Source organism: Lolium rigidum, chromosome 4, assembly GCF_022539505.1.
Source record: "Lolium rigidum isolate FL_2022 chromosome 4, APGP_CSIRO_Lrig_0.1, whole genome shotgun sequence".
NCBI classification, from domain to species: Eukaryota; Viridiplantae; Streptophyta; class Magnoliopsida; order Poales; family Poaceae; genus Lolium; species Lolium rigidum.
The window spans coordinates 38,002,377-38,022,374 of NC_061511.1; the positions used below are offsets into that span (position 1 = coordinate 38,002,377).

Below are 19,998 nucleotides of genomic sequence, written 5' to 3' on the forward strand. Positions count from 1 at the left end.
GGGTTGCTTGAGAGGGATATCTTTGACCTCCACCTCTCTGAGTTCAATAAACCTTGGGTGTTCCACTTAAGGGAAATTTGTTGCTGTTCTACAAACTCTGCACTTGGCGGCCCAACACTGTCTACAAGAATAGAAGCGTGTGTAGACATCAGTGCGCATCCGGCATGATGCCAATAAGCTATTAGTCGCATGCCCTCATCCGGTCCGCTACCATTTTTTTTTTTTTGCAATTTTAAAAAAAGCTGGGGCCAGTGCCCAGCTGTCCACGTGATTTTACACAAAACACCCAAAAAACAAAAGCAATCGAGTCCATGTCACCTCTTTGTGGTGTTGACGAGATCTAGGAGAGGATCTAGTCGCCGATGCAGGGAATCGGTGGTGGCGGAGAACAGCGTCGGAGGTGGTCACCGTCGTCTGAGAGGAACAGGTCGTTGACGGTGGTAGAGCGGTGGCGGAGCAGGGAGTCGGAGGTGGGCGTCGAAGGTGGTCGTCGGAGAGGACGTGGTTACCATTGTCGGAGAGGAGGTCATCGTCATTCATTGCCGGAGAGGAGGTGGTCGCAGGAGGTGGTGGTCATCTTTGGGTAGAAGAGGAGTGAAAGAATGGGAAGAGGAGGAGGGAAAGCAGGGGAAGAGGAGGAGGGGAGAAGGTGGAGGAGAGAAAGAGGAGAGGAGGAGGGAAATAATGGGAAGAGGAGGAGGGATAAGGTGGAGAAGGGGTAGAGGAGGAAGGGAGAAGGTGGAGAGAGGTAAAAAAAATTAAAAAATCAGATTTTGATTTTTTAGCGAAATCTAAAACCTCAAAAAATTATGTTTTTCTTTTTGATTTTTGGGAATCTAAAAAATCGATAAACGCGTGGAGGCAGATGAAATTGGATGTAAAATTTTGCGAAGATACATTTTCATATAAAAAGATTTTTATCGGAGGTCATATGCAACCAGAAAAGTCGTTTTACCGAGACATGACCCTATTTTGCATAATATATCAAAATTCATGGTTTTTAATTTTCCTTAAAACTAGATGACATAACACATGGCCATCTAGAAGGATTTTATTTTTTTGAATTTTCTATCATTTTCTATGATTCTTTCAAAACTGAAAAAGCGATATTGATGCACGGGGTGCAAATCTTGAAACAAGTAGTAGGGTGCCCAAAATAGGGCACGCTACTACTAAGTTGATTAGTAAGCAGCGTGCCCAAAATAGGGCACGCGACTAGTATTTTGGCTCATTCATGTCCATCGGCCCAATATATTGGAAGCAGGTGGGCAAAGGCACACGCGATCGGTATGGAGATAGCAGCCATGTGCCCCGATTGCCGTGCACTGCGGGTACTTTCTGGACCCAAGTACAGCCGGGAGTTACCTACTAGTCACGTGCGCTACTCTCTGCTATGTTACCATTAATGAGCATTGCCCTATAACATTTTCCCTACTAGTGTTAAATAGATCTCTTCCCCACGAGCTCTACAAATCTTGACGAATCATGCTGCAGCGCTCCGCCTCGCATTCTTCCCCTGCCGAGCGCTACGGTTTCCTCTCTGCTGCCGCATCGCCATCTTGACGAAGCGAGCCTGCCCGCCGCCTCCGCCACTTTTCACTCCACCACACGAGCATGCTCACCACCTCTGTCGCCGCCACCTTGCCCTCTGCTTCTCTAACCCGAAGACCGCCACGCTAGCCTGCCCTTGCCTACGCTATTACATGCGTCCCCGCCCACCAAGATGGCAAGATCCAGTAGCAAAAATGCATCCTTAAGGCATGAGATGTATCCAGGAGTTCAGGTCTGTATATATTGAAGATCGGAGAATCCATTTTAGATCAATATAAAAGCGGGAGTGGTGTTTTCGAGCATACGCTTTCTTTATTTTGAAATGAATCTTAAATATGTTTTGAAATTTTTGAAAAGTTGAAAAAAAATTAGCACATGGTGATGCTATGCGCTCACAAAGTCATTTCATGAAAAAATAGACTTGTCGTGATGTGTTAAAAAGACAAAATTCGGTGCTAAAAGTAAGACTTTTCACATGATAATTTTTTTCTTTTTTACAAAGACCACAAATAGTATCGGTTTTCGTGAAACTTGACGAACACACATATATTGTGGAGATGTACAGGTAGATTATTTTGTCAAAATTTTTTAACACTTCAAAATATATTTTTTGGGTAGAGGGAGAATATGCACCCGGGAGCCGAATTGAGTTTCCCATATAAAACATACTAAAATACATTTATATATTTTGGCCTCAGTTGGGCTACTTATGCAATATTTTTAAATTAGTTTATATTTAGTATATTGCCCCAAATCAATTCAAGCAATGCCAGAAATGCACATAAAAGTAGTGTGTTCATTGTAGAACATCGCAAGCCATTTCACTATTTAAATGAAAATGAAGAAGTCATATTATCTTCTCTCTTGTGAAACATGTGTTTCTAAAATATTTAAAAAAATACAAGAATTCAAATAAAAAAAGTCAATAGCAAGAGGGCATATCAAAATATTACTCTGCCATAATTTGGGAAAATCATTTTAGTCCCTCTCTTTAATATTTTAGGTATGGTTTGATACTTATTTTAAATGTCACTAAGAATCCAAATAGTTGAAACAAAATACAAGCAACTTGGATAGTCATATTAATCCACTCAGGTAAAAGTTGCTTTAAGACGAGGTTGAGAAAAGTCAAACAAGTTTCGAAAAGTTTATTTTCCTTTGAAATTTTGAACAAAGCCAATCAACTGAATCAACTTATTTTACTAATTTAACATTTCAATTTTTTGGGATGCTACAGGTATATTGATTACCACCGGCGCACCAATATAGCCGTGCACCGGTGGTAAGTGGTGACATTTTTTCTTCGAGACGACCATGTATTATGTGTTCTAGTTGTTAGGAAAAATAGCAAACATGAATTTCAATAAATTATGCAAAATGATGGCATGTTTCGGTAAACGGCTTTTATGGTTGCATACGACCTACGATTTTTTCATATGAAAATGTATGTACGGAAAAAGTTATATCCGATTTCAACGACCTATGGTCATTTACCGATTTTTTATATTCCTCAAAATCAAAAAGGAAATAGGAGTCTTCTGATGTTTAAGATTTTGGTGCAAAAAAGTTTCAAAAAAAACTTACAGTCGGCGCATGAGCATAGTGGTGCGCCGGCTGTAACACCACTATAAATTGTAATCAGCCGGCGCCCTTCTCCTGCTCTTCCAATTTCCCCTCCCTCCTCTTTCACTTCTCCTCCTCCTCTTCCTCCCTCTGGCCATCTTCTCTTCTCCTCATCTTCCCCTTCTCCCTCCTCCTCTTCCACTTGTACCCCTTCTTCCCCCTAGATCCTCCATCATCTCCCTCCCTCCGGCGAGCACCTCCTCACCGGAGACCAACTCCTCGACCTCCCTCTCGGTGATCACCTCCTCTCACTCTAGCAACCACCGCCTCTTCCTCCTTCATATGACAACGACGACCACAACCACAGCGACGAACATGGTCACGACCTAGATCTCTACCTAGATATAGATCTAGATTGAGCTTTTTTTTGAATTTTGAAAAAAATACCGCCGGCACACCTGACTGGTGCGCCGGCAGTAACAAGGCTACCACCGGCACACCTGGCTGGTGCATCGGCGATAAACCGTTACCTCCGGTGTGCTAGCGCTGGCGTGCGTTGGTGCACTGACAATAGGCAATTAAGGTGTGCCAGCAATAAGGCTTTTCCTAGTAGTGATGTGTTGACTTGTGAACAAGAAAAAACATCCGGGGAATCTAATTACTAATGACAGTGGGAATAACATAGAGATCATCCATAAAGCACATACATTATCCATTAACAGAATCCAACTCGTGAATCTCAATATAGAAAAGAATACGGGTTGTGGTCAAACAAGAATTAGAAACATGGTACAAATAAATGAACGAAATGAATGGGCACACAAGAAAGGATGACTAGAACAGCACACCAAAGAGCACGATACTACGAAATATTGTTGTGACTAGTCCAGGGCGTCAAGATGGCCAGACCGTCAACCGGTGTAGGTAGGGCACTAGGTCTTGTTGATGAACGCGCACGTCTTCCTGATCTCGCCCTCGGCGCTGGTCTTCACCCCGATGTAGCCCATCTTCACCATGGCATCTTCGAAGTCATGGTACCACACGATTGGGCCTAAGAACTTGCCACTCAAAAATTGACGGTTACCGGCATAGAACTCCACCAGGTCCTCGGTCTGCGAGGACGTGGTGAGCGACGCGTCGGAGTTGAAGAGCACATCGCGGCTCATGACGTTCTTGTAGTACTGGTTGTCCAACCTGTCGGGGGTCACAGCATCCTGCGGCACGTTTACGCTGCTGCCGGCGCTGCAGGTCGCGGTCAGCTGCCCGGCGAGCTTGGGTTCCATGGCGGTGCTGGAGTTGGCGGCCGGCGGGAGGCGGTCGGGGAAGGAGGAGCAGGCTGAGCGTCCGATGGAGTGCGCGCCAGAAAGCACGACCATTTCGTTCTGGTTGAGCCCCTTGGCGGCGAACATGGCCGTCGTCAGGGCGAGGTCGCCGAAGGGCGGCGGCAGGTTCTGGAAGGTGTCGTTGGCGCGCGATACTTTCCCGTCGTACCGGCCGGCCGGCACACGGTAGTTGATCCTGCCGTAGCTCAGGCTGTAGCTGGCGTCGCGGCCGGCGAAGGCGACGATGTCGGCGCACGAGACGATGCCTGGGCAGTGCTTCTCGAGTTTAGCCTTTGCCTCCTCAATCAGTTCGAAGCCACGCAGGCTGAGGTTGGGGACAGCCGTCCTCTCCGTGTCCGTGCCGCTGAGCAGGACGGAGCCGTCGCAGCCCTGAAGAGAACCATGACAGCAGGGGCAACATTTGTGAGCTAGCTACTCTAATTACCTTACATTTCATGCACAAACTATATATACGAAGAATACCGCAAGAAATGAATACCTCAACGAAGCAGTCGTGGAAGAAGAGGCGTATAAGCCCGGCCTTCTCGCCGGGGGTGGCTTTCTCCACGACCTTCCTCACGATGTCCTCCGCCCGAGGGCACTTGTCCTTGTCGGCATAGTAGCCGACCTTAAGGCCAGGGGCAGGGCTGAGTGGAGGGCAAGCCGGTGGGAGCGGATAGGGCACACTGGGATTCGGGGGTGGAAAGCCGTAGCCGGCATAGATTGGAAATTCGCAGGACACGGCGCCGAGCAAGGAGAAGAGCACGGCGAGAAGGGCAAGCTTGGCCATCTTCCTAGCTTCCTGCTCGGGTCTTGGGGTTTGCTCGAGAGAAGATGGGATGAAGCAAACTTGCTGTTTTGCATGTGTATTTATAGCCGTACCCCGGCCAGGTGAACTTTTGCAGCGGATGTTAGAGTTTGGTGGTAAGTCAACTTGCCAGCTGAGAACCGTGGTGCATGCGAACACAAACAAACAGGCCGATGAGCGTGCATCGCGGCGGCGCCAGCTTCATTGCTCCTCCATTATACATACTTCGACTACCTGTCCAGGCTCGATTTGAGTACATGCCTTGCGTTGACACTCGAACACGTATTACAAAAGAATGGTGTGCATGGACCTGCATGGAACCTAAACATGTGCAACTAACGGCTGGTGCATTACGACAGGAAGTTTCCCGGCCATGCATACATGTGGAACTAACTACCTGTTGGTGCATTACGACAGAAAGTTCCTGTGCAGAGAAAATGCGTACGTAGAAGATGCACCCAATTATCGTCCAAACAAATGAAACCAGCGCGCCGCCCTCGCCAGAGCACGTCAAATCCAGCGCGACTGCTCGACGAGTCATTCAGAGGAGACTCCACAAGTGAAAATTGCCGACTCTGCGTTATTTTACTGCAAGGCTCCTTAACATTTCCTCTGCGTAAGAAGGGAAAAAGGATACAGCAATTGGCACAACACCAAACTCGCCACAATGGTTCCCCCTCTCCAAGCAAGTGATCCCAAAGTGCGAAGAAGAAATCCTAACATGCGGACATTGGCAGGTTCGCACTGGTCATTAGACCAAAGATCAAGGTCTTCAGGCTAAGGAGAGTCAGAGAGGTAACCAAAAGCGATAAAGAATAATACCGGAAAGAGCCGGTCAGCACAGATTTTCCACGCGAAAGAAAAGGAACATAAATCCTAGCCGCAGTAGCACGGAGCACATTATTGATTCTCACATGGAAATCATCAAGATTTTGAGGATTGAGTAGAAGAACAGAGAGTGGGGTGAAAGGGGAATTTTCTGGACCTTGCCCGATCCATCTCTCATCTCTTCCATATATAATTTGTACATTTTACATTAAAAACCTTTAACAACTATTTTATTCCAACCCACACCAACACTCCCCCTCAAGATGGGGCGAACACATCAAATAGACCCATCTTGTTACAGAAGATAGAGAACAATTTATCCGGCAGACCTTTTGTTAGAACATCTGCTATCTGATTTGCTGAAGTCACATATGGCATACAAACTACCCCTCTATCCAATTTTTCCTTGATAAAATGGCGATCAACTTCAACATGTTTAGTACGATCGTGTTGTACTGGATTATTTGCAATATCAATTGCTGCTTTGTTATCGCAGTAAAGCATCAAAGGCTTACTCTGACACAACCTCAATTCCGATAGCAGAATATGCAACCATAATAGCTCGCATAGACCATGTGCCATGGATCTGAACTCAGCCTCGGCAGTTGATCTAGCTACCACATTTTGTTTTTTACTTCGCCAAGAGACTAAGTTTCCCCCAACAAATACACAATAGCCAGAAGTGGATCGCCGATCATCTAGAGAACCAGCCCAATCCGCATCTGTATAGCATTCAATTTGTAAATTACCTTGCTTCATATAGAGAAGACCTTTTCCCGGGCACCCTTTAAGGTACCGTAGGATTCTATTAACAGCATCCATATGAGCCGTTCTCGGATTATGCATGAATTGACTCACAACGCTCACAGCAAATGCAATATCAGGACGAGTGTGGGAAAGATAAATTAACTTTCCCACAAGTCTTTGGTAGCGTTCTCTATTAACCGGATTCCCCACATCACTACTTAATCTGTGATTTTGTTCAATGGGAGTAGCTGCTGGTTTTGAACCATACATGCCACTTTCCTTGAGCAAGTCTAAGATATACTTTCTTTGTGTTAAAAATATACCTTTTGGACCACGCAAGACTTCTATGCCAAGGAAGTACCTCAAGTGTCCCAGATCCTTCACTTCAAACTCTTGCGCGAGATGATGCTTCAATCCAGAAATTTCTTTGTTATCATTGCCTCGTAATCACAATATCATCAACGTAGACTATCAAAATTGCAACCTTTTTATTAGCATGTTTATAGAATAATGTATGGTCCGCGTTGCTCTGTCGATAGCCTCTTTTCTGCATAGCTTGTCTGAAACGATCAAACCACGCCCTCGGTGATTGTTTCAACCCATACAAGGAACGATGTAGGCGTAGTACTTTTCCTGTATTATGGCTGGACTCAAAGCCAGGTGGGATTTGCATATAGACCTCTTCGTGAAGGTCACCATGAAGAAATGCATTTTTTACATCCATCTGGTAGATGCTCCAATCAAAATTAACTGCACAAGATATGAGAGTCCTCACAGAGTTCATCTTTGCCACAGGTGCAAAGGTTTCCTCATAGTCTATACCATACGTCTGTGTGTACCCTTTGGCTACAAGGCGTGCTTTGTATCTGTCTACCGTACCCTCTGGTGTATGTTTAATAGTAAACACCCATTTGCATCCTACCGGCTGCTTACCTGGCGGTAGATCCACAAGCTCCCAAGTTTTATTTTTCTCCAATGCTCTCATCTCATCCAACATCGCTTCCTTCCATTTTGGGTCTTCTAAGGCTACTTTCCAGTCATTTGGTATGTAAATAGGATCTAGAGAAGCAATAAAAGTTTGGAGAGATGGACTACAATATTCATAGGAGATATAATTGGCTATATCATATTTGTAGTCTTTAAGATATCCTGGTGTGTTTCGAGTTCTAGATGATTTTCGCAAGGCAATAGGTAAACTATCTACAGAGGTAGAAAGTTGATTATCACTGGGCCCAGAAGTGCTAGTAGGAGCTACAGAGTTAGAAGGGATAGTACTGGTACCTGGGTCCTCATGCATTTCGGATTCCTCACCATGAGATGGAAGCGATAAGTGTCCTGTAGCATCACCCTCATCTCCACAACAAGAGTTATCATCTCTAACACCATCATTTTCCTCCCCCTGATTTTGAGAGTTATTAGTAGACGGGGAATTAGCTGAAGTGGGAGCAAGAACAAGGACAGGACCTTCACTCCCCCTTTCTTGCTGCTCATCAAGTGGAGACAAGGAAATACCAGACCCAACATTTGACCCATAATACGGTTCATTTTCACGGAAAGTTACATCCATGCTCACAAAAAAACGATGCTCCGAAGGGCACCAACACCTATAGCCCTTTTTTGAGGGAGAATAACCCATAAACACGCATTTAAGAGCACGCGGATCTAATTTTCCAACCGAATTTCTATAATCATGCACAAAACAAACACTCCCAAAGATCTTCGGAGGAACCACAAATTCATTAGAATTCAAAAGACACTCGGCAGGAGTTTTGTAGTCCAGAACACGAAGAGGCATGCGATTTATCAAGTAAGTGGCAGTCTTAACTGCCTCACCCCAAAGGAATTTGGGAACATTCATTGTAAACATCAATGAACGTGCAACTTCAAGCAAATGTCTGTTTTTACGTTCAGCAACACCATTTTGCTCTGGTGTATTAACACATGACGTTTGATGTTCAATACCATTCGAAACAAGAAATGATTCAAACTCGTGATTAACATATTCAGTACCGTTGTCTGTTCGTAAAATTTTAACAGTAGCTGCATGCTGATTTTTAATAAGGGCACACAAGTCTTTGAAAACAGACAACACATCGCTCTTATGCTTCAAAAGATAAAGCCAAGTGTATCGACTAAAGCAATCAATAAAGGTCACAAACCAGCGATGTCCAGAAACTGAGTGAACCTCACAAGGTCCCCAAACATCAGAGTGAATTCTTTCAAATGGTTTTTTACTTCTAAGGCCAATACTAGGATAGGACCCCCTAGTATGTTTAGCTAGTTCACAAGCATCACATACCAAATCCTCTTTAGGACATAACTTAAATAAAGCGGGATAAACACGGGATAAAATAGCAAAAGAAGGATGTCCAAGCCTGCGGTGTTGCAGCAATAACTCTTGACAGGAAGGCAAACATGATGCAAGAGCCACTTCATCACTTCCATCATCAAGATGATAAAGTCCTTCATGCTCGGTCCCAGTCCCCAAGATTTTCCGAGTCCCTAGCTCCTGAAAAGCACAAGAAGTAGGATCAAACCAACTTCTACAGTTGCGAGATTTATTAAGAGAACTAACGGATAATAGGTTAACCGGTAACTTGGGTACATGTAGAACATGAGATAAAGACAATGACTTGGTGCACTGGATGGATCCACACCCCGCAATAGGTACCATGGATCCATCTGCTACACGGACTTTGTCTTTACCTGAACAAGGTGTATAAGAGATAAACAGGTCTGAAGCCCCTGTCATATGGTTTGTGGCTCCGGTATCAATAATCCAAGGTTTTGATTTGGTGGTGGTGTTGGCTTGATAAAGTTTCATACCTTGATAAGAAGTCGAAATGAGACCGGAATCAACCTTAGAGTTGCCCTGTGAGGAAGCTGAGCTTTCTGAGAGTTTAAGCTTGGAGTTGAACTCCTCAAGAGCTCGTACATCTACCACTGGTGGCTCCCGCAGAGATGCGATGTGGTTAGCTTGCCTTCTATTCACACTTTGAACTCCCCCTGGCCGAGTTTTTCCTTTTTCCCACCAAGAGGGGTATCCATGCAGCTCAAAACATACATCCTTTGTGTGTCCATTTCTTTTACAGTGATCACAAAAGAACTTGCTTTTTTCTATCTTGCCAAAGGGCCTGGGAGTACGGCGGTATTGCATAGATAAAGCCGCACGATCATCTCCACATTTCAGATCATCCTCCTTAGGTTGACCCAACCGAGTTTCTTCCTCAAGTATACTAGAAATGATATTATCGAGACTAGGCCATTCCGGTTCAGAAAATATGAGTTGTCGCCGAAGGTTAAGCTCCTGGTTTAGTCCATCTAGAAATAGCTTGCCCACTATTGTCTCAAACCATTTATGATGAATGGCTAAGTCCTTCTTGTCAACTGGTTGAAAAGGATGATAGTAGTGCAGGTCCCTGTATAGCCGTTTCAATTCACCGGCATATTCTGTTATAGACTTTGTACCTTGATTTAGATGAGTTAACTCCTCCATGATGCGGGTTGCCTGCATTTTGTTTGACTTCCCAGCGAATTGCTTCTCCAAGGCGGTCCACACCTCAGATACTCTTGACATTATTTCGACTTGCTGTCGCACTATTGGTTCCATGCTTCCCAATAGCCAAACTAGAACTCTATCATTGATCATTTTTGGGTGAGTATCACCGCTTTTCTGCTCCTCTTCATCATCAAGTAGGTTCTCATAACCATGGGAACTCAGTATCAGTCGAGCATGGCGTGCCCAACTGACATAATTACTTGGACCTGACAACTTCACTGGATTTGGTTCCAGAGCATACCTGACTGTCTCTGGTACTGCTTTAAGCTGTTGTTGTTCAAGCAATTTACTGAAAATTTCATACATCTTATCTATGCTTGAATCCCCTGACTTGTCCTTAGATTGTTCTGCCATTTTTCAATGCAAAGAACACACGCCAAGAAAGTTGGGCAAGTGCTGGATTACTGCAGCACACTACTCTAAATCAACTTGGATTCTTCTTTGTTTGTAGTGGATACCTCACAGCATGAGAATGGCAGCCAAAAACAGAACTTGAAAATAAGCTAGCTGTTTGCGTGTGAAGTACCAGGGAGATGGACGGTGGACTTGGGAAGAAATTGATCTCGTTGCCACCACTTGATCTTGCTCCGGCGGACTGCAGCAGGGATCAAGAGAGGGACTAGGAGATACTGCACCACCACGCACGACCTCAAACTCCAGACTCCAGACTCCAGCGACACAGCACCTTGTCGGCGGCCAATCTTTGCTCAAGATTGCGGGGAGAACACTCAGGAACTGTCCCGCTCTGATACCATATTGATTCTCACATGGAAATCATCAAGATTTTGAGGATTGAGTAGAAGAACAGAGAGTGGGGTGAAAGGGGAATTTTCTGGATCTTGCCCGATCCATCTCTCATCTCTTCCATATATAATTTGTACATTTTACATTAAAAACCTTTAACAACTATTTTATTCCAACCCACACCAACACACATCTACACAAAAAATGCCAAACGCATCGCCAAATGATTGGCGCAAATTGCCATCTACAGTTGCCCAAAACTCTCTGGTAAAAGCAAACTTTTGTAACTTTTAAAATGGTAATAATACAATCATCATAGGGGTTACATTACATGATACACAGCACGGTGGCAGCTTAATAAGACATCTACACATTTAACTGCGGAGGACAGGGGCAGAATTTAATTCACGAGCAACGAAGTTGGAACGTATATATCGATCTCATCCAAGGATGGGCGGTCGCACAGCTTCAAGCTGTGTTCATTTGCCAGATGCAAGAGACAGATGAAATAAAGGTGTGGCGAGATGTCGGTTGTTGTTACATCTGGGTTACTGCACGGAAGATCATGCAGTACCTTCGTCAGGCACAGGGATGGTTCCGTGCCCTCTCTTTCCTGCTGGACCAACCAGGAAAATGAAGTTAAAACAATTCTGTGCCCAAAGACAGGATAACAATTCTGACGAATCAGCAAAGCCTGCTGCAATGAAGGAAATTATATTACCAGTGACAAATGTAATATAATGTGCACACGTGATCATGCTTTTACACAGCTTTTTGCACACGTGTTCTATTTCCCTTAATGAAATGTACGTGTGTTCTAACATGTTACTCCCTCCATCCACAAATAAGTGTACTTATACCTCTTGTCTTAAGTCAAATGTTTTAAAGCTTGACCAACTTTATAGGAAAAAGTGACAACATTTATGGCACCAATTTAGTATCACTAGGATCATCTTAGAAATCCATGCAGAATATGTTATATATGTTGCTACTTTTTTAAATAAAGTTGGTCAGAGTTTTAAAACTTGACTTAGGACAAGAATTAGAAGTATACTTATTTGAGGACAGAGGGAGTATGTAACTAGGGTTATTTTGCTCTCAAAAAGAACTAGGATTATTTTGAAGCAATTTAAATGATGTAAGGTGATATTTCAGTATGCAACTTTCTAAGTATTATGTGCATATAAACATAGGTTGGTCAATCTAAGTTCCTTTTTTCAAAGTCGCATGGTTGGTTGGAACTCAAATTCCTCAACGTTTTTTTAAGTGAACTTTCCAAGGCAAATGAAAGATATGTGGCACTTGAAAGTATGTAAAACCATGACAAACTTATTTTCATTGTAGTTCTACAGGTATCTAAATTTCTGTACTTAAATGTTGAACCCACCCAAATCAGTTTGCAACATCCACTGGTGAGCGGTAAAATAATGCAGGGGTATTACTTGGTACAGAAAGCCAGAAACAAAAAGAATATCCTCTCTTGTTTAGAAATATAAAAGATACATACATGTCAATGCTAAAGCTCAGATCCAAACTGTCACCTAAGTCAAAGAACTTGGTTTCAGAAAACTCTTTTGGACCAAGAAAGTCAGTAAATGGTGATAGCATGGTGGGGATAGCATGGTTGTTACTTAGGGTGTGTTTGGTAGCCCGGCTCGGTCCAACTCGGCACTGCCAGACTCATACGGAAAAGAGCTCTCAGCCAGGCCGGGTTGCGAAGCTAGAATCGAGCTTCGCGGGTCGACCGAGCTGACCTCGTCCCGCAAATGACTGTAGCAGCGGCCCGCAGCACCCCCAGACCCCCAACCCCCACCTATTTTCCATTCCATTTGCACCCTCCGGAGCTCCCGTGGCCACCCTCCGCCTCTCCCGTCGCCACCCTCATCCCGCGTCCCCAGCCACCTGCGCCGCCGCCTCCTCCGAGCAGCATCAACGGCCGCGCCGGCGCCCTCATCATCACGCGACAGCCGACCTCCAGATCCCCCGTCGGCCGAGGCCGAGCTGAGGCTACTCGCGACGGCCGCCTTCTGCCTCTCCAATCGGCCGCCCTCCTCCCGTGTCCTCAGCAACCCGCGCCGCGTCGACCAGCAACGGCCGCGCCGCTGACGACCAGCAACGGCTGCGCCACCACCGAGCAGCAGCGGCGGCACGGAGCAGCAGCAACGGGCGCCCTCTTGATCTCCCACGGAGCAGCAGCAACGGGCACACCACCGCCCGCTGGCGCGCCGCCCACCGTCTGCCACCTCGCGCCTCCGGCGCTCCACCGCCCACTGCCGTGTTCTTCCAGATAGAGGGACCCGATTGATTTTTTTAATTTTATTTTGGGTCTTTTGTGTAAAATTTTGGACTGGTCTGTAATTTCTAATGTTTTGAGCCAATCTCAACCCAGAGATGCTGCCAAACAATGTATTGGCTCAGATTCTCTCAACACAAGCAGGCTACCAAACACACCACAAAATCTCAAGACAGCTTGTATAGGTGAGATATCTCAAGTGGGAGAGTAAATTCGAGGTGATACGGGCTACCAAACACACCCTTAGTATACATTAGATTACAGCACCACAGTGGGGTTGCTAGAAAATGGCATCATGCTAATCGAAGAGAAAAGGGTTGTAATCATGACAGGCACTTGTCATCAATAAAACTGACAGGAATTGTTGTGGTACGCAAATACTTCCAAAAGGGGATGTCACAGCTAATCTGTATACAAAAATGACAAGTAATCATAGTATTTTATGACCGTAATCGAAGTTTATGGCTTACCAGATCATCAGTCTCAGCAGATGTATGAATGTGATTCCAGAGCACCTCCTTTAAGGCATGAACATCGACTTGTTTCGATACCTTGTCATATTTTATATCTATCTTATTGACCTATGATTCAGAAAGGAAATAGACATCAGCTCAGATCTGCAAACACAGGCCCAAAAGTACCAGACATGAATAATCATTGATTTGTGAAAGTGAAAATATCAAAATACAATTGAATGATACAGAAAATATGTCCATACTAAGAACAATCTGGGACTGTATCTAAAGAACAAGAGGAAAACATGGACAACATCAGCACAGGTTCGTGTTTTACTATATAGACACATAACATGTCATTTTCTTGTCTAGGGGACTATTAAGCAGCACAAAGCAAAGCTTATGCGCAGGTTCATTATGAGGTGAACAAGTTAGCTCATCAGGATCATAGATAAATCATCCCAATTCCTTAAATGGGATCATTTGGCCTTCAACCCACCTCCTCTTTTGCACAACGCAAGTCCACTAAGTGTTGTTTTACAATGCAAGACGTGAGGAAAAGTAGCATAGATGCCACAATTGTTTCACTTCCTGCCCCTGCTTTAATGCAGTATAAGGGACCAAATGGTTCTTATATGTGAAATAGGGTGGTCCAATATAATATATATTTTCTTCAATTATGTGCCCCTTTGTTTAGTGCATACTATGGCATGGACATATATTATGAAATCGAGTACTTCAGTAACGTCTGGCTGCAGTTTACACTTCTGTGTATATACTCTAATTCAAACAACATGCATCTACCAACACACAAATCAGATCCAGATTCAGATTCAATCCACACCAAGAAATAAGAAAGAAGATTTTAATGGTGCATAGTACTCCTTCCATCCGAAGAAACATGTCTGAGATTTGTTAATCAGATGTATCTAGATACTGTTTAATGTCCAGATACATCTAAATTTAGACAAATCTTCGACATGTTTCATGGGGCAGAGGGAGTACTAAATATTGCAGCATGAAAACACTGTTCATTTCAGATTTGTTAGAGTATAGACTTAATGGTTAGTGCACAAAGTGGACCAAGTCACCGTCTTGCACCTCAAACAATTAATTGAAGTGAAATGGAACTGCATAGCTTGAAGGTTCAAGCCATGAAGCAAACTTCCAACAGTTTATTTCAATATTGGTTGTTCTATATGTATTCACCTTTGATCATTATAATAGTGAAGTTGTAACATAATAATATGCAAAGCTACACAAGCATTGCATACAGTAGAATCATAAAGCTGAATCTTATAAACAAACAAGTCAGACAGCCAATGATAGTACTAAGCAGGTTCAAGCCATGAAGCAAACTTCCAACAGATTATTTCAATATTGTTTGGTCTAGATGTATTCACCTTTGATCATTATATTACAGTAAAGTTATATCATATAATAAGGCAAGCTATCATTCGCAAAAAAAAAAAAAAAAAAAAAAAAAAAAAGCAAGCTACACAAGCATTATATACAGTAGAATCATAAAGCTGCATCTTATGAACAAACAAGTCAGACAGCCAATGATAGTATTGCTCAGTCGAGATCAGAAACAAAATATTGGAAACCACTATCTACCAATTATTAAGTCTATAGTAGTGCAACAAATTTAAGATCCTTGTTAAAATATTAAGCCTGAGTGAAAGGTGCTGTTATTGCATTGCTCATCAATAATCATGAAGGTAGGAGGGCTGTATATAGCCATATCAACTGAACTTTCTTCATATGCACATAGAAAGATAAAAAGACAGAAGCACATCCCAATATAGTATACAAAAACGAATGTCTTAAAAGCAGAGAGGAACAAGGATGAACACCTGTCTTGGTTTAGCAATAAGATTTACTGACTCTACTACATCACTAGCCGCATTTCCTTCATCAAGATGATCATTGCACAAATTATCATCATCCCAAGGTCCAGATGCCATAAAGTCATCATTGTTGTCCCTTGAATCATCTACAAGGATGGGGCAAAGGTGCCATGGTTACCATCATATCAAAAAGAGATAGGTGAGCATTGTTTTAGCAGAATCATATCAACAGGAATATAGGCAGTCCACAGTTGGCACTCTGAAGACATAACCTAGTATGAGACCTAGCTCTGTTGACATTACAGTGGATTATGATAATGCCATTCATCTATCCAGCTTTTGCCTATTTTACCTTCTTAGCCAAGTTTTTTACCTCTGCTCCGGCAGCAGATTATAGTTCAGCACAGCACAGTTCGTCAACTGCAAACAGAGCCCTAGTTCTAATAGGATCCTACCTAAAATCTGTCATTGTCTAAGAGATTAAATCTTGCTTGGATTATGCTAAATAAAAGATTAAAACCTAAAATCAAAACCAGTGATTTCAGACTGAAACATAAATAATACAATATGATCGACAGCACAGTTTATTTAGGGAACAACTTGAACTTGAAAAGATATCAGAAACAAAAAGGAACTAGAGGAAAGCAACACAAATAGTGAAAATTAAAGCTAATATATTTTTTTAGAACAGCAATGTCTACCAAGGACCTCTAACAAATACCAGGAAGGGAAATACTCAATTTAAATAAATAAAGCGAGAATGTAGCAAAATTTACCAAGTGGTTTTCTTCTTTTCCGAGCCAGGCACTATAAAAAGATCAATAAGTTATTACAATAAACCTTAGATCCATATTAAGAATATTTTTCATGAAAAGTTAGAATTACCAGAACATCTGGAAGAAGAAATAATTTAACAAGACTTTCAGGTTGGTAATGACAATCCACTGGAAGTTTATTGTTGCAGCTACCCTTATTTGCAGGCAGCAGCAAAGATTTCGGGTTCTTGGGAGGTGCAAACACATTTTCCATCTCATATTCCAATGCATTGGTGAAATCGATATCAGGTTCCTCTTTGCCTCGTTTTTTCTTTGTCTTTTTTGCTACATCCAAATCACCAGATGAAGTCCGGGCAGTCTCGAGATCTAGATGAAGGTAAACTCCAACATTAAGCAAGCCAGTCTGAAATGGAACAACAAAAGAAAACAGGACTAGCTGCACAGATTTACCTTTAGCTTTTCGATATTTCCAATGCTCAGGTCCAGCCCAAGCATTTGTTTTTGACGAAAAGCCCATGCCAAGTGACAATAGATCTGTAATTTTCTCGAACCTTCGGTCTACATCAGGACCATCGGGGTCTTGAAAAGTGTACTCATCGGTTCCCTGATACACCAATACAGTCAAGACAACCAGAGAATCAGGTTTGGAGCTCTAAGGTTGTAACAAACTTTAAATGTTTTTCAACAGAATAATTGCCTCTGCACAACCCTAAGGCCATCTACAATGCAAGGTGTTTAGAAAAGTAAACAAGTTTTAAATTAGGCACCACAGCTTATTTATGCAAGGAAAGTGCTTAATTAGGCACCTCCACTGTAGAAATATGCACTGGTGCTTGAGAAAAGAACTGGTTTATATTGTAAGCACCTTGCACTGTAGATGGCCTGGAAGTGGGTATTTTCACCAGAAGAGGAATAATCATTTGTAGGCATAAGATTTAACAACAAAAGAAATGCTTGTGTGCAAGCTACAAAATATATGAATCAATAAGTCTACTGGATGACAATGGACTTAGCTCACATATTTTCAAATGCTCTTTCTGTTTCAAAATACTAGATGCCTCGTTAGAGTTGGGAAACAATAATTAACAGTTTGAGTGAGATGTACATATTCCCATTCAATTATCGCCATGTCCATCTCTATTCTCTACCAAGGAATTAAATTACCCTGTGTCATCTTAAAAGCAACACATGCAATGCAAGTAGAAGAAACTAAAATGGAATCTAGTTTGAAACCGAGGACGTACATAACACACAAGTAGACAACAGATGTTCCCCTCAGAAATGTAGCTATGTTCTGTATGTAATTTTGTCAAGTTTACAAGTACCTCTTCGTAGTTTGTTGAGTTGAAATTCATCGAATTGCCGTTTTCATCATATGCAACATCCTGATCATTGCCGCCACCAAAATCCCATGTTTCACAATCAGATCGCATGTTGTCATCATTCTCGCTGTTATTACTGTCAACCATCTGATCTTCCATCACTGGCATTTGCCCGGAAGATGCATCATGTGATGGCCTTTTATTTTCTTCATCAAACTGAGCCACAATATCCCTCAAGGTAGGAGAGATATCATTGCACAGAGGCATGTGAACTATCATTTGCTCAATTTGTTCTATCAAAAAAGTAGCAACTTAGTGAAAAACGCATTGGGAGCAAGATGTAAAGATCATTCACAGCAGAATGACAGACTGATATTACCTTTAGCAAATGAAAGTTCAATCACCTCAGCCTTCTCTTGGATATCAGATAAGATAAATTTGTCTGGTGCTTCAAACGAATCAAAAAGCACACGGCAACTGCCATACACTCCAAGATTGTACAATAAGAGACCCTTCGCTCCACCTTCATCAAACTGAGCCGTGGTCTGGTGGTATAAAGGATCCACCGTGAAGGCAACTAGAAGTGCAAATAAAAGATCTTATGATTTCAGCCCAATGATCAAATAAATATGACCTATAGAAGCACAAAGAGAAAAGGCTTGGAACATACCATCAAACTTCTTCACATTAAGAGCCTCAAAAGAGGACTCCAATGTCGAAGCAGGTGAAATCTGCACAGACAAAACATCGTAAGCAAAATAACAAATAAGTAAAATAAAAGAAATTCAATAATCAGCTCAAAGATATGTACCCTCTTATCCGCATCCTTTTTGTTGATGCCTTCCTGTGCAGGCTCTGCATCGCCACCCTCTCCCAAATCTTCAATGACAATTACCGAATCAGGACATTGGGATGTAGAAATGTAACTTATATTTTCAACATTTAATTGTGAACATGAAGTTAAAATTTTACGGTAAGCAGCTAAGGAATTCCCCAAATACTGCCGTGAGAATATAAAGGCAACAAGATGTACAAAATTCAACCAATGCCGTTCTCGGAAGGTTGATACCCATCTAAAGTGCACACTCCTTGTAAACCAGTGTAATATAGTAATGTAAAGCTGAGCAATTTCCCAAGAAAATGGTAACGTGACACTATTTTATTGCCTTTGGACAAGAAAAAAAGATGAGCTAAAATCCTGACACTGCAGTTTTTTAATAGAAAACTTAAAAGATGTTTCTATTTTCCTTTGGATTTAGAACACGGTCTTCTTCAGTAAACCCCAAAATCCTTGGATTGCAACTTACTTCTGAGTTTCGTTTTACGATGTCTAGTGGTTTACAGTATAAAAGGGACAAATTACACTCCAAATTAGTTGTAAGATATTAGCAATGATAGTGGGTACGTACCAGCCTCTTCCCCCTTCCTGCACGGTTGATCCCACCGAGCACCTTGTATGCCTCAGAGTGCACCGAATCCACACGCAGCGAATATATCTTCACACCCGCCTCCAGCGTGCAGCTAGCCTGGAACGAAAACCATGATTTTTTTTCCCCAAACATATTTTAGAAGAAAAGAAGAATAAATCTCCTCCCGATTTGATAAAGACTGGAAATGGAACATCTCAGCACACAACGCACTTTCTGGAAGTTAGTCTCGTCGTCATCCTCTTCCCCCGCCTGGATGATCTCGCTGAGGTGGTCGATGAGCCCCAGCTCCCACGTGTTCTTCTGGTTGATTTTCTGCCAAATTTCGCGGAGGAGAGAAAAAACACAAGTTTAGTAAGAGCGAGGGAACGACCTAGGGTTTTGAAGGTGGGGAATACGTACGTACGTTCTCCGAGGCGAGCTTGATGCAGTTATGTAATAGGTCCATGACCTCGTCCCGGTTGAGGAGGTTGGGGTGTGGGGCCTTGGGCGCTAGCGTGGCGGCGAGGGAGCGCCGGCGTACGGAGGCCGCGCGGGCCATAGCGCGCGCGCGGGCGCGCTCTTGCTGGTCGTCATTGGAGCCGAGCGGGAACGCCGGCGGCGGCGACTGCAGCAGCAGCAGCCGCGAACCGGCCGCCGTCCCACGGCCGAGAGGCGGGGTCGGCGCCGGCGGGGGGGCGGTAGCAGCGGCGTCCTCGGCTGGCGGCATCTCGGGATGGACGGCGGCAAGGGAAAGGGGATCGGACTTGGGGA

The 19,998-nt window shown here is 43.3% G+C and overlaps 2 protein-coding genes across 2 annotated transcripts; both read right to left on the minus strand.

Moving 5' to 3' along the window:
* Positions 1-4,046: 4,046 nt before the first annotated feature.
* On the minus strand, positions 4,047-5,226 carry LOC124646925 (peroxidase 2-like). The gene is made up of 2 exons (XM_047186963.1): positions 4,936-5,226; positions 4,047-4,826 (listed from the first exon to the last, which is right to left on the minus strand). The coding sequence occupies exons 1-2, from the start codon at positions 5,224-5,226 to the stop codon at positions 4,047-4,049; spliced, it is 1,071 nt and encodes a 356-aa protein (XP_047042919.1).
* Positions 5,227-11,491: 6,265 nt separating this feature from the next.
* On the minus strand, positions 11,492-19,954 carry LOC124650125 (condensin complex subunit 2-like). The gene is made up of 13 exons (XM_047189685.1): positions 19,652-19,954; positions 19,459-19,560; positions 19,224-19,344; positions 18,630-18,697; positions 18,489-18,549; positions 18,198-18,395; positions 17,822-18,111; positions 16,947-17,100; positions 16,606-16,862; positions 16,497-16,527; positions 15,727-15,866; positions 13,886-13,996; positions 11,492-11,735 (listed from the first exon to the last, which is right to left on the minus strand). Exons 1-13 carry the CDS (start codon positions 19,952-19,954, stop codon positions 11,523-11,525), a joined length of 2,049 nt encoding a protein of 682 aa, XP_047045641.1. The 3' UTR covers positions 11,492-11,522.
* Positions 19,955-19,998: the final 44 nt, after the last annotated feature.

What these genes read in the sequence shown, in the direction of transcription:
- LOC124646925 (XM_047186963.1), bottom strand. Translation starts at nt 5,226, where the DNA reads ATGGCCAAGCTTGCCCTTCTCGCCGTGCTCTTCTCCTTGCTCGGCGCC. An exon ending in TCCACGACTGCTTCGTTGAG is followed by an intron (nt 4,827 to 4,935) that starts GTATTCATTTCT and finishes GGTTCTCTTCAG; the next exon opens with GGCTGCGACGGCTCCGTCCT.
- LOC124650125 (XM_047189685.1), bottom strand. Translation starts at nt 19,954, where the DNA reads ATGCCGCCAGCCGAGGACGCCGCTGCTACCGCCCCCCCGCCGGCGCCG. An exon ending in AAGGGGGAAGAGGCTGGTAC is followed by an intron (nt 18,698 to 19,223) that starts GTACCCACTATC and finishes TTGTCATTGAAG; the next exon opens with ATTTGGGAGAGGGTGGCGAT. An exon ending in TTATTGCTAAACCAAGACAG is followed by an intron (nt 13,997 to 15,726) that starts GTGTTCATCCTT and finishes TCTGAATCATAG; the next exon opens with GTCAATAAGATAGATATAAA.